At 40.5% G+C, this 14,442-nt stretch overlaps 1 protein-coding gene across 1 annotated transcript; it reads right to left on the bottom strand.

Annotated features, from left to right (window-relative positions):
- Nucleotides 1-1,208: 1,208 nt before the first annotated feature.
- TMC7 (transmembrane channel like 7) lies at nucleotides 1,209-12,196 on the bottom strand. The gene is made up of 14 exons (XM_010177132.2): nucleotides 12,055-12,196; nucleotides 11,537-11,704; nucleotides 11,268-11,353; nucleotides 10,573-10,718; nucleotides 9,779-9,926; nucleotides 8,210-8,380; nucleotides 6,611-6,768; nucleotides 5,586-5,703; nucleotides 4,961-5,058; nucleotides 4,466-4,649; nucleotides 3,540-3,670; nucleotides 3,114-3,269; nucleotides 2,417-2,495; nucleotides 1,209-1,268 (listed from the first exon to the last, which is right to left on the bottom strand). Exons 2-14 carry the CDS (start codon nucleotides 11,622-11,624, stop codon nucleotides 1,209-1,211), a joined length of 1,623 nt encoding a protein of 540 aa, XP_010175434.2. The 5' UTR covers nucleotides 11,625-11,704; nucleotides 12,055-12,196.
- Nucleotides 12,197-14,442: the final 2,246 nt, after the last annotated feature.

Genomic DNA, 14,442 nt, shown 5'->3' with positions numbered 1-14,442 from the left:
GGCGGGAGAGCTGAGGGGCGCGGGGCCGCACCGAGGCCAGGCCGCTCAGGGCCACAGCAAACCGGCTTCCAAACCGTCAGACACATCAGTTACTGAATGTTAACTTATTTAAAACGAGGGCAGAAAACATTCCAAAACATTACAACAAAGAAGAGCTGCTCACGCATTAACTAACAGTGAGCTAGTGGCAAATTTCAAGTAATAACCACAATTCTGTACAGAAACTCCTTAAGCACAATCTCCAAACAAACAGGGAGTAGTCTACATAGAAACACTGCTCCCTCCGAGACACACAGCTCCATCCTTTCATTTAAGCCAAAAAGAAACAGGAATTTAAAGGGTGCTGACACACAAGGTTCCCAATGCTGTATTTCCAAACTATAACTTAACTCTCAAATATTCACATTTTAGAACAAAGAGAACAGTAGTCAAGCTGTTTGTACAAGAATAAAACACAAGTAATAATGCCTTAACACATTTTCAAAACCAAAAATGCTGTGCCCGGGCCATGGCTTTCCCTGTGACAGACACACCGCTGGGTGACTGGATGGACGGTTGTCTCTTCCTACTCCCCCTCTGCCATCAGCTTGTTTGCTCTGAACCATTGTGTGAAGTTACCCAGTGTTCAACGGCACTTGCTATTTCAGAGAAAAATAAATATCAAAGTCTCCTCTCTAAAAATATTTAGAAAATCGATTTCAAACCCATGTCATATTTTCTTCTCCTATGTGCTACTTCAGAATACTGACATATGTCTCTTTTGCTTTGGTTTTAAAAGAGGAGTTGGAAACATGTGAAACCACGAGTTTCCCCTCCCTCCTGATTCTTAAAGCCTAACTTTTAAAACCACTCCAAAGTTCCAAACAGAGTTTCCGTTCTGATCACATTTTAACCAAAACCCCTGGAGGGGGTGGGAGGGGAAAAAGGGACTTAAACCCAAACAAGCCTGAAATTTTAGCAGCAATGAAGTGTCCTACCATAGAGATTTGGGACAGGTCTAACAGTACAAATTAGCTAAATTTCCAGTCTTGGAAACTTTAAGGCTCAGTAGCATAATCAAGACTAAGACCATAAGTGTCCATTGCATAGACCACAGTGCTAGGGTGCCAGTCAGCTGCTCAGTTTGTAGGTGCTGCAGATGCTTCTACTTTTTATTTAGTGGTTCTGGCAGTTTGAGGAAGTCAAGTTCTTCTGGCTTTTCGTGGTATTCAAGGATGCCTCTGAGCTTCTGTTATCTTTCTGATTAGGAACAGCTTGTCACGACTCTCCTGAAAAGACAGAATAAAAAGTACTCTGCTCCAGATGAACAGAAGTAGTACAAGTTATCTACGAACAGCTCGTTTCTTTATCAGAAATAAACAGGTGCACTCACCCCAGTGTACTCTAATTAGTGGCTCCCAGCACACTCTCAACTGCCTGAACAATTTAAAGTTTACAATAGCCTTGACTTCATTTATCTTGTGTCAGATCACATATTAACAGTTCTCTATGGAGCCTAGTAAAAACATCTCACACACCTAACAACTTAAAACTGTACTTCCAAGAAGCATAACATTGAACAAACAAAAATAAAAAGCACACAAGGATTTTCAGAATTCTTAAATGATTTGGGAACCCTTGAAAAAGCAGTAAGGATTTTGCTCCTGAATTCCTTACTCTTCAAAAATCTCTCCACAGCACAGTGTTTTTCTAAGGACAGGTTGTTAAATGTCGGATCTAAAAGAAGCACCCCAAGAAAGTGAGACATCTTACTAGTGAGACTGGGTTCTGACTATTGACAGACCAGGGTATACAAATGCTATCAAACACAACAGCAGCTTTTGATGGCCACAAAGAAGCACGTCTGCACTGGCACTGTTCTGCAAAGGACTAGTTAGTGGTGACTTGCTCCACTTTGAGTACCTGTTGCAAACAGTGCTGGGACCTGCGCTCAGGAACAAGACCAGACATGCTGCGGTAAAAACACAGGCCTGGAGGGAAGGGCAGGGAGTTGGGTGTCTGTTTGTGAGAGTGGAGAATGAAATAGAGGTGGGGGTTGTGTAAGATGTTGGAAGAGACAGGAAGCACAAGATTCAGGTTCTTGTTTGTCAGAAAAAAACATGCAGATGGGTGGATTTAAGCAAGACAACAGACGAAGAACAGGGACATTGCTTCTCAGAGGCATATCCCACGCATGTCTGTTGTCTGATATAACCAGACCTTGCTGCAGTTGCAGCTGATACCCAGGAAAACCAACTAGATTGAGAAATACTATAGTGCTTTGGTTATTTTTCCTGTGTAATTTGAAAACATTCTTCATTGCCTGTGTAAACACCAAGTAACCAGAAGACTATGAAAACCGTTGTTCCTCTGCACGCCCTATTACTGGCACAACAAAGAAAACTTCAGGGGTACAGAAAAGTGGGTCAAATCTTACCAAAACCAGTTGTTCCCTCAGCTGCTCAACCACTCGTTTGTGTGCTCCAGCCAAGGCAATAAAATAGAACATAACAAGGCTGCAAATAACAAATCAACATTATATATTAGCGTAATGCAAAAAGGAATTAGTCAGAAAAAGGCTGTTATGGGCTAGAGGAGTTGCCAGTTTGTGCATTTGCTTCAGATGAGAAGCTGCTGGAGAAAAACACAATTAAAAAAACCCCCAATAGACAGCTCGGGTATCCTGGGCGTAGCTCTGCTCACAAGCATCTGCTGAGATACCTGTGCTGAAAGCAGGCAGGGATAGAGTGCCAGGAGACATAGCAGCACGGCCACTTTCAGATGTTACAGGTTATGTTATGACAGCTCTCTCTAGACTGCCAGCTCCTGCCCTGCTCCAAGTGTATGTATGAGGGGGTTGCTCCTCAGAAATTAAGTTTAATGAGGTTTCACTGGAGCAACTCTTTGCTCCTTTGGGGTTCCTTTCCTTGTAGCACATATTCCAGATGTAATCTGTGACCCAGATTATCCACAGTGCATTCAGTGATGAAGAGCAGTAGTGTCGTGGTTTAACCCCAGCCAGCAACTAACTCCACTCCAGCCAAAACCAGCACAAGTAGCAAGAACTAGAGTGGGACAGAAAGGAAATGAACAATGCAGCTGCATGACTGACTTCAGATCTCCACAGTACTCACCAAATGACCATAAAAAAAGGCACTGCAAAGGCTTCTGATGCTATGCCATAAAGGACCTGCTGCAGACCTGTTGGCAAGCCACTTATTGTATCTGGAACGACTGCCCATGAAGTGTTAAAACTCCTGAATGGACCACATGCCTTGGAGGAGGGAATACTGACAAAGAAGCAGAACAGAAAGGAGATGCTACACCAAAATGTAAAGATAAAATAACTCAACACAAGCCCGGCACCATTTTGTTGATAGGGTTAAAGTGTCCTTTGTCTTTAAAACTGTAACTTTTGTTTCCAGGAACTAAATTATAAATTGACTTATTGTATACTACATATTTTATTCCAATCTGCCATTCAGAATGCTTGTCTGTTCTTAGGGAACTGACAATCTTAGAACAAATATCAACTTCATAAAAGTTAAATTGCCACTTACTGTGCAATGCTGATTCCCAAAGGAATAAAAGCCAAGACGAGCCCAATCAACAGCACCACCAAGAAGAAAAAATTGGAACTCGAGGCTCTGATAGGCCTAGCTGCAGGTTTACGTGTGTGTATCAAACTGATCTGAAGAGGGAAAGTGAGCAAGACTGTTACCAGTACATCGACATACAAATGTCCAAGGATACTTTCCCCACCAAGTGAATTTTCCATTCTCAAATATTCCGTCAGCTACCATACAACCATCCTTCATGGACTGAAAAGGGCTGAGACAAGAATGCTTTACATTTTAGTATAAGTCAATGTCTCCTACTTTGAGTAAGAATTTGATCCAGAGGGCCTCACACATTTGCACAGAGTCAACTGACACTGTAACTTGGTGTATGATCCACAGCACAGCCTTTTGCTTTGATCTGCCGCATCTTCACTGGATACATGCCCTCTTGTAAGAACTCAAATATCAATAAGAATTTGATGCACAGAAGGAGCTGTGGTCAAAGAGCAAAACTTCTGATATGCAGAATTCACACCTTGAACATCCAATCCCGCTTGGATTTTCCATTTTGCTTCCAACTTTTTAGTAGCTTGGCAAAATTTTGTCCAATTTTAATTATGTTATTGCATAATTATTGCATAAAAGTGTTCTAAACTAGCTTTTTTACATAAAAAGATTTTATTTAAAAAAACCCAAACAACTGAAGAGGTAGTTATTAAAATGTTGGTTTGCTCGATTTCAAAGTAAAATTCTACCTTTTCTTAAAAGCAAAAATCCTACAGAAAATGGAATTACCTCATTTCCAGTACACCGCATCCTTGGGTGTTTTTAGGGTTTTTGTTTTGTTTTAAATCAACTGCATACCTATATTACAAAAACCACAGAGATGTATTCCATTTGGTTTGTTTACCACACACCTTCATTACCTTTTTAATGTAAAAGATGATGAAGTATTTTACAGTTGCTATTGCAGGGAGAAGTGGTGAAAAAAAGGTTCCAATCCAGCAGATAGTCTGCCCATAAATCATTTCCAGGACATTGTCAGAAATTCCAAATTCCTGCAATCCACACCACTGAATTGGTTTGCAAGAGCAATGAGTAACTAACAGCCTAAAACAATAAAATATTATTAGTTCTAAATTGAAGTTCTAGAGCTTAGCTGAATTCTAACACATTTGGAACACACAGATATTTAGCATTTAAGCATTAGACAACGTAGAAGAAAAATGTCTGAAGACTCAAATATAAAAACTACACAACCATCTGAACAGCAAACAAGTGCTCAAACCACCAGAAATATATTTATGTTTTATTTTAAAACTGGTAATCCATTTAAAAATATGGGGAATCAAGAACAGAAAAAAGAAAATGTGTTTCAAATGTCACTTGCAAAAATATGCTCAAAAGGCAGAGATACTTACTTTCTAGGAAAGTCCACAAACAGGGTCACACCAAGAATTATAATAAAATCAAATATCGTCAGTTTATACATTTCTTGCCCAACTTCAGATTCCCAGCACTATAAAAACAAGTCAGGAAAAACAAGAGTAGGAGTCTAAATAACATGTGAAAAAGAAATCTGTCAATCCCTAAAGCAACAAATGTGTCTGTCAGTTAACACTATAAAGTTCAAATTGTATTAACTCCCATTTCTAAAATATTTAAGTATTTCAGAGCTTCCAGGCCAAGCTTTTTGTTTGGGGTTGTTTTTTTTTTTTTGACAAAAGACCATTTGTCCTATTGGAGCAAAAGGCAGTAACACAAATTGTCTCCAAAACAGAGCTACCTCAAGCGATCCTCATGGTAGTCAGAAAGTCTATGCTAAACGATAATCTGCCACTGGACTAATTCTAGTCAGTTTCAGACAAACAAAAGATATACGAAGAACTGCATTGGTTTGCACTGAGCAGTAAGAATCAGCACCGAGTATAACATAAAGGGCAACCCCAGGTCTGATTCTGAATACCTCTAGACAAGCAAGTCTCATGGAAAACAAATCTCTATTCCCAAGTTCAGGTGATTAAAGACCAAGATAAACCTGCTTACAGGATAGAGTTCGTAATTGTATCCACAGGCCTTACACTTGTCAGTGGCACAGTAGGAGATGTGACTCCACAGCGAGAACAAGAGAACACCGATGTTGGCCAACCGCACAAAGACACACCTGGAAGAAAGGTAAAACTCAATTCCAAACCTGCAAAAAACCCCCATTCTGACACCTGGCTCAACCAGCACAGGAGTTCAAGGAAGGCTTGAAACACAAAAGGGTCATACAGAGCTTTAATGGAACAGCCAGCTAGATAATAAACACATTTCTTTCCTGAGTAGTAAGTTAAATTGATTTTCACCTTCCCTGCTTTAGGCTACAGTCCCTTGTTTCTTTCTCAGTATTGTTCCTACATCGGTCATTTTAGTTGCAGATCTTGTCGCTGCAATGGGCTGCAATTCTCTCAAGTACAGTTTGAGAGGCCAGGTGACGACTCTGTGCAGCATTTCCCTCTCAGGTGGCTTCAGCCTTTCAGAGGCACTCAGCCAAATCAGAAATACCAAGCACAGGGGCTTGACAGAGTTCAGATGCTTCAACCCAGATCTCACTGCCTTAAGCTGCAAAACACTAGTTCTTTGTGCTCTCACATTAACATATATTTTATCCCAAAACTTTTAACTTCTGCTTTGAGCAAAACTGTGCTTCAGTCACTGCTGCACACACACATTTACTCATTCAAGGAACTGTTGCATGCAAAGCAGTGTAAATCCACAGCTCTGCAGCCGAACTTCTCTACTGACTATTCAGGTTGTTGAAGATGTCCAGATCACACAGCTGAGAGAAAAAACTTGGACACTGAATGACTGCACCGTACTGTCATTAAAACAGGAGATTGTTTCCAGATTTAAAATTAAAGCTTCCAACTAAACATAAATCAAGCAACGCCTGCTTGGCTTTCAGAGCCCAGGCCCTCCAGTGCAGAGTCCAACCTCTCTCCTTCTTGAGATTTCAATGTTTACAATATTTAAAATCTACCAAGAACAAGTTGCTGAAACATCCAAGGCCACAATAAAAATGTCTTTACCTCATGAGTGTCAGCCTGATTTCAAAGGCTGGTGAATAATCTTCAAATCCTATCAGAAAAGAGAAGATCTGAGGAGCAATGAAGTTGGCCAATGTGATCACTATGGAAGGCAAATACTGCACTACGAGATTAGCCTGGAAGTTTGTATTGCCGACATCCTGTACAAGAAGAGATGAGACAAAGATTACACTCAGAGAAACACACCTTCCTGACATCGTGCTCTCTCCAGCTACCCACCAGCCTCTCTTGTCCAGGACTCAGGTAGCATCTTTTACTCTGTCTTCATCCTCCACCTGTATTTGGAACTACAAGCCTGACCACTGCTATCCATCTACGCAGTTTGCTGCTACACACCCTTGCTTTCTCCTGCTCCCTTCACCAGTAAGTCGCTCCACCTCCAGGTATGAGCATTTTAGCACTTCCCCAAAGCTTCTGTTTGAAGAGGCTCATCTTACCAAGGCTTATGTCTGACTATGTTGTCTAACCCAGCACTAAGGCTACCAGCTTCTAAACCCACGTCAAAATGCAGACGCTTTTCAAATTATTCTCACCAGTGCTGAGCAGCTCCCTTGACTTTCCTACCATCTTAACAAGCTCCTCTACCTACTCATTTAGGCAAGGTCAAGATATCAACCCTTATACATAAAGCCCACAGTAAGTGAAGCTGGTTTTCAGGTTGTTCAGTGTTGTGCTATCCTCTTTCTCTGCCCTCAAATAATACCTCTGACACAAACACTTCTTTAGTCCCCATTTCCTGCTTCTCTCTCTGCAATCCTGTCAGTTTGGAGAAGTTAAGAGTTCGGTCCACCACGAGTACAAGTTTCCTTATACACAGCCAGTGCCCATAATATCATCAATGAACAGAGCGGGGTGAAAAAGTGTGGTCCCCATTCATATCAGGTTAATCCAACCTGGGGTCCTACAGATAAGTCAACTACTGTTGTGAAACTGTTGTCTGCTCTTTTTATTCTGCTTCTGAATCTCTCTTCCCATCTGCTTGTCCTGTCAGAGGTGAACAACCACACCCAACCTGATTCTTTCCACTACTGACGCAAAAATCTTTTCTTCTGCAAAGTGCTTGGTGTTCAAAGCCTTCCTGTTTCCCCACAGAGCTGTAACTCAAGCCACAATACAGATCATAATCTTTACTCTCCCCTTTCCTTACTGTTCATTTTTGCAGTTCAGCAGTGAACCAGATCAAGAAACTGATCACAATGAAATTTGTTTTAACCAGTTCAGTTCCCTCAGTCTGTTCACTGCACAGACACACAAGCACTTGTACTAGCAGATCACAGTGAGGTGAGAACAGTTACACGGAAAGGAAAGGAAAAGCTGTTTTCCTTGTCAGCTGCATTAGCTCCAAGGCACACGACACTGAAGCCTCCACATCAAAGGAGACATCACTGGGGTTTTTAGCACATGGTGCTCAATCTTTCTTACTCTTCTCCTGCTAAAAAAATTCTAAGTCTGCAGAAAGCATTTTCAGATCCCTTGCATGAAAGGTGCTATATTAAGATACTTGTCTCTTTCACAATAGTTCCTCTTGCTGTAATCATCAGCCCCAATTGACTCTGTCCTAATGTCATGTCTGATACTTACACTGGAGTTTTCTTGAGAGAAGACAGTTGCTCTATAAATAGAGTAAAAACATCCTGATAAAACTGCAATGACAATTATATTTATAAATATTCTCAGAGAGTAGATGCGTAGCTTTTCCTTCATGGTCCTGTCAGCTATTTTTCGCTTCAGCCTTTCTTCTTCCAAGTCTGTCTACAAACAAAAGAAAAAGGATGCGTTGCTTTCCGGTGCAGCATACAACAACTGACACTGTGTCTTCTACCTCTGGGATGTGCAAATCCACAGCCTGTTCTAGTAGGGTCACTCCACCACCTGCCCAAGTACGCTGAACACTGACACAAACAGGTCAGTCTCCTCAGGTTGATGGCCCTATAGCCAAAGGCAAGTGTCTCCAATCCTTTTATCTCTACTGTATCAGTAACACATCTCCTTAAGGACAGAAAGACAACTTGCCTCTTTATTGTGAGAGACTGATCCCAGATAGCTCAGTACTAAACTCTGAAATGTGTAAATCAGCCTACTCAGCTCCTTACTTCTCCAGGTAAGTAACCAGTCTTCACCACTATGGCTCAAACTTCCTTCTTCTACTCTTTGTGAAGGAAAATTGGGGGATGGCACAGAGAGAAAGAAGTTTGGTCTTGAGCAGCTTGTCACGAAAACTTGATAGATTTCAGCTTAGCTGATGTGAAAATACAGTATCGCCTGCCCAGTTTAACCTGGGCAAACCCCCAGGTGTTTCCTGAGGACTTACTTCCATCAAACAGTAATATTAAGGGGTAAGTTCTCCTAAGGTGCGAGTTCTAGAGGCAAAAGTGTGGTAAGTGACGGAAGCTCTGGTTACACGACGAAAAAAGAAGGCTGTGAACTTTACTAGAGCAGAAAAGAACTCACTGTAATTTATGAAATCTGTAATTACTGCTTTGTGGTTTGAAGTGGAAGTATCTTTTCAAAGGTAATTGTTTCACTACACAAATCTCTGCTTCCAGGGTACAGACAGTAAAAAGAAGGTACTGGTTTCACCACAAAAGCTTTTCACTCTCTTTTCAGAGAGCTTTATTATTTGGGAAATCTATTAGCTGCATCAGCATTTTGTATGTGCATGTGTATCAAAGACACCTAGTGAAAAACTTTCAGTATCTTCTTACTGCAGGTACCATCTGACTTTTATTCATCCCCAAACTACTGCCTACTACATTGCAATTTATAACCCAAAATACTCAAACTGATTCCTGACAGTACAAGGGTTTTGCCTGCAGCTGGGATAGCTTTTCCTGTTGGATTATGTAGAAACCAACACAGGAAGCAGGACCGGAGTGAGGAAGAGGCAGATAAGACAAGCAGCTAACAGGTTAGCTTCAGTCCCCAGAGGATGGGGGAAGGGCTGTCAACCTCAGTGCCAATCCTTCTCACGTTGCACCACAATTCTAGCTAGCTAGAAAGCATGCAAGAGGATGTGGGTTGCCCTGCCCCCAGTATAAACTACGTCAATCCTTCTAATCCTTATTCCATTATCTGTAAAATTACACACTTTCTTTTTTAGCCACCTAAGCTATATGATACTGTAATCATAGAAAAATTAAAGTTACTCACCTGGAGCTCGTATTGCAAGCTGCGATGTTTTAGCTGTGCTGCATTTGGATCTGTAATGCAGAAGTCCCAGCCTGCAAAAACTTTGTTACAGTAACTCTGAAATTGATCTTCATCATGCACCAAGTTCTGCTTAAATCCTTCCACAGACCTAGAGAAAAATGCAACTTTATTACATTCATGAAAAGACTTATTTTATCCACAGAAAAAGAAACAAAAAAAAAAACAACCCACACCTCAAGCAACCTGGCTCATCAAAGACTAAATGACACCCCTATGAGCAAACAGCCACATGTGCTTTACATCAGCAAGTCTCTGGGAAGCTTTCAGTGTGAAGTTCTGCAGCAACCAAAGTCAGCTGAAGCCACGACTGACACAAGTTACCTGCCTCTGCACTGAGACACAGCCACACCTTCTCACCTCACCTCACCCAGTGCTTCTCTGACACTGTAAAGAGCTGGCTCAGGAAACTAAAGTGGGGCGGGGCGGGGCGGGGGGGGGGGAAGGCCCACAGAAAAAAACCAAAATAAAATCCTCCAACAATTACTGTACAGTTGAGGGTCTATTTATGTGCATGTGTACATATGAAAAACTGATACTTCAAATTTATTTATTTTTCTTTATTTTGCTGGCTCAGTTCCCCACACACAAAGGCTACTGTGGCACTGCACCCTCAAGGAAAAGATTCTCCATTTCCCTATAAAACAGTTCTAGAATGCAGCATGTTCTCAACAAGCAAGAATGTAATGTAAACTCTGCAGCAGGTAGCAGTAAGTAAACTATACCAACATCTTTACCTTATTATTATCCAGAGGAGACTTAATGCAAGGTAGGCAAACGTAGCCAACAGATAGGCTAGCGGCAAGTTGTACCTCAGGATACTGAACCATGCAGCATCTATTGTGTAATAGCCATAAAACAAACTTGTCACTTCAAGGAATCCCTGGGAAAACAAAGTTTAAATATAGTCTGTAACAATAGCAGCAACTGCCCAGTTAAATCCAACCTGGCATTAAACAATCATTTTGTAAATTTAAAGTTACAGCTTTAAATTTACAAAAGCTACAGCAAGCTACAACAGTCTGTAGCTTCTAAATACTGCCATTGCCTCTACCGAACTGCAACACAGACACTACATGATTAAAATCCCTCCCCTCTCCGATCAAAGAGCTCTGTGACAAGGACACTGAGACCCTACACACAGAGCACAATAGGCAGCATGCTCCAGAATATGCAACATGTAGCAGCTGGGGAGGAGAGGCACAGGCTGCAGCATGTGGCCAACCAGGCCTTGTGGATGTTGAGTAGAAGTCAATTTGAAAACTCCCGTTCTCACACATAAAGGATAAAGGTTAATTTTACCCCAGTGATGCATATGCCTTATTATTTTTCAAAATTATCAAAGCTTCATTCCCCCAAGTAAAATGTTTTCACATTTTACATGTTATGTGAGACACAGAAAAGCAATTAAAAAAAAAATCTAATTACTTACAGTGCCACTGAGCAAATCTTTGAGGTATGTATAGAAGTAAACGAGTCCCTTATTACCATTAGGATTATAAACTGTGCAGTGAGGCTCTGTCAAAAGAAAGGCAGGAAAAGTCACTCAAATCGTAATGCCCATTAAACTTTAAGATAAAGTTAATTCAAATATGGCAAGTTCTTATTAAAAAAGCATTTCTTTGTCCTGGGAGGCAGAGGAGAAGCTGATGGAAAGAGGGAATCTTACAAACAATGTCAGTACATAGAGAAGATGTTTACCTATGTTCTTTGGAGGAATTTTAGCAAAGCTACTGTTGAATATTCCATATTTAGAAATGATGCTGGGAAGGGTGACAAAACTGAACATCAAAATAAAAATTATAAAATTCAGCAGGACCAAAAAACGCAGGAAGGAGAAGTAGGACTGGATGCCAGTACCAAATTTCCCTGGGAATAAAAGAAACGTGCCAATAATTAGGATGATAAAATAACTGAAAATACAGAATGAGCAGATTATAATTTCAGTTACATTGAGTTAACTGAAGCAACATTACTAAAGTTAGTTTTAAGTACCACAGGCTGTTAGCAATGTAACTGAAATGGAAATGTGACTTTTCAATCATTTTCTCCAATATATTTCCTTCTACTCCACCATGGATTTTACATTAACAATAATAAGGGAAGCGGGTAACATCTTAAACACATACAGCTATATCTGAAACTACGCTCACACATGTAAAACTACCAGTAACAAAAGCAACTTTAAGGAGGAGAAATCAAACTCAGACAATAAATACCTTCTATGCTGTGAATATCATGTCGCCAGAGCTCCAGGTAAGACGACAACTCCTTGACTTCATTGAGAACTTTTTTCAATGATTTACTGCTAGTTGTTTTCCACTGCTTCCATCCAGATAAATATTTTATGTCAGCCTGCTGATAGTCTCTAGGAATCAAGAAATACAGTTACTGAGCACAAGAAATACTTTTTCTCTACATGTAACACGGGGCACAGCACAATGGAGTAACATACACTAGCTGTCCCCATCTGTTCCTCCTGGTAACTGCAACAAATGTTAACTCAAATACAGCAAGTCCTCTCACAGAAAACATTTGCCTCTCTTGGAGAAAAAAATATCCAATCGCCAGTAGCACAACACAGAAAAAACAGGTAGCTGAACCTCCCAGTGGGATCTCAGGGAAGTTGCCATTAATGATTTCAGATTTACAAATGGTTGGAAAAGGAAGAGAAGATTCTTTCCTCAAAACTTCTGATCAGAACACCTTCACCAAGAGGCTCTTAAGATAATTTCTCTAAAATATTTAGTTCAAAATAGAAAATTCGGGGTCTTTTGTAGAAATTCACAGGTCTTGAAATCAGAATGAAATGTCAAAATATGCTGGGTGAAAAAAAAGGAAAAAAAAAAAGCTATAAAGAGGCTTAAATACTCAATCTGGATTTTTAAATTATTTTTTATATCACATTCCAGTACATAACAGAAAACAAATGTTATTAAAATTATTCAATTTTAATTATTCAGCTTTTATAGCATTTTGAAAAATTCGATGGAAAGTGTCAACTCAATGAATTTGAGAAAGTATTTCTTTACCCACACACGTGGAGGTGTACTGTTCTAACAATGAGCTGCAAACAAACACTGAGGATGCACCACAAACTATAATTTTTAACCCCTTCTCAATTATAGATGCATATATTTGCATCAATATATATGCATATATTTGCATTTTCAAAACTGGTGCATGTTCAGTGATAGCATCAAGGAGAATCCTGAGTGGCTCAGAGTTTGCATTTCATTTTTTTCTTTTAAGAAATCTTAAAAACTGACAAAACTTCCCAGAAACACAGCTTGAAGACTGACTCGTATGCAGCAGCTGCTGATGCCACTGAAGAAGGGCAGCAGTTGAGTAACCATGAGAACAAGGTGCTAGAGTAGAAGACAAAGGTTCTCATTTTAAATGACTTTGTACACAACCCTACTTAAGTGTGCAAGTGACTCACTGCTGTGTATGCTGTATGTTGACAGTTTCTGTGTCCTTCTCAGCTGAAAGTAAAACCAGCATTTTGTGAGGAAACTGAATTAAGCCCTATATGCAACAATCAAATAGGCAGCAGATGACCTCACCTTTAAGCGCAAATACAGCTACTCTCAAAGGATTTCATTTTGTGGAAACTACAGGCTGCAGCATGTAGTGTTTTAAAGAGACACTTGGGAGAATTATCTGGCCCGTGTTTGGTCTGCATTTTAAATAGAGGCGTGGGCTGCATATTCATCTGTGTTACAGAAGTTCAGTGTTCAGCTTGCAGGAGATTTATTACATCAAGCATTTTGTCTTGGCAGCTGCTGTACAATACACAGAGAATACCGATCTGTAGAAGTGCCAAGAAGCCACACCAGAATCTCACAGCACTAAAATGTGTAAACAAGCTTGGGACATCCCAACTCGTGTTCCTAACAAGCACCATGGCCACAGCACTGTAGTTCTTTTTTCTTGAAGAACTAAGCTTTAGATACCCAACTTCAAATAAGAATTCAATGTATTGAGCACTTTCCTTTACCGTGACCTAGATCTGCTGTTCCTTGTGTTCAGGCTGTAGGGTTAAACTTAACTCCAGGGTCAGGCTGTAACCCGTTTCCCATTGCTCTTGCAAGCAAGTAAATCTTGTTCTGTGTGGAGCACCAGACATGAATTGTACTTTCACCTCTCTCCTGGTTTATAACTACAACTACAAAGTACCTGATTTAAAGGTGCAGCTGTTTCCTGACAGTGTAACACATACTGTAACCTCGCTGCTCAAAGGAACTTTCAACCTAGCAGCAAGACGTGAAACAACAGGCAGAGAAATAGGGGTGAGGAATCCTTTCCCTGCTGGGGTTACCACCAGAGGGGCAGGAACTGCTTACAGCTCAGGCAAAGATCAAGATCAATTTAAAAAGGTATAAAAAACGACAAAAAAAAAAAAAAAAAAAAAAAAAAAAAAAAAAAAAAAAAAAAAAAAAAGAAGAAGAAATGGTCCTGGAAAGCACCATTCTACCTGTATGGAACCACACCAGAGAGTGCACAATGTGTTTTGGAAGAACTGCTGAGAAGGCTCCAGAACAGCAGCACCCACAGAGCAGGAGGGGGCTGTTGGTGACAGATAACCCCACAGCGACCCTTAAAAG

Source organism: Antrostomus carolinensis, unplaced genomic scaffold, assembly GCF_000700745.2.
Source record: "Antrostomus carolinensis isolate BGI_N321 unplaced genomic scaffold, ASM70074v2 scaffold48691, whole genome shotgun sequence".
In the NCBI taxonomy this organism is placed as follows: Eukaryota; Metazoa; Chordata; class Aves; order Caprimulgiformes; family Caprimulgidae; genus Antrostomus; species Antrostomus carolinensis.
Note: the sequence above shows the minus strand (reverse complement) of the source record. Positions and strands in the feature narration are given on the sequence as shown.

Coding starts and splice junctions, on each gene's coding strand:
- TMC7 (XM_010177132.2), bottom strand. CDS start 11,624: ATGTTCAGTTTTGTCACCCTTCCCAGCATCATTTCTAAATATGGAATA. Junction 6,769..8,209: donor TCTCTCAAGAAAACTCCAGT/GTAAGTATCAGA, acceptor CTTCTTGTACAG/GATGTCGGCAATACAAACTT. Junction 5,704..6,610: donor ATCAGGCTGACACTCATGAG/GTAAAGACATTT, acceptor CCTTTCTTCCAG/GTGTGTCTTTGTGCGGTTGG.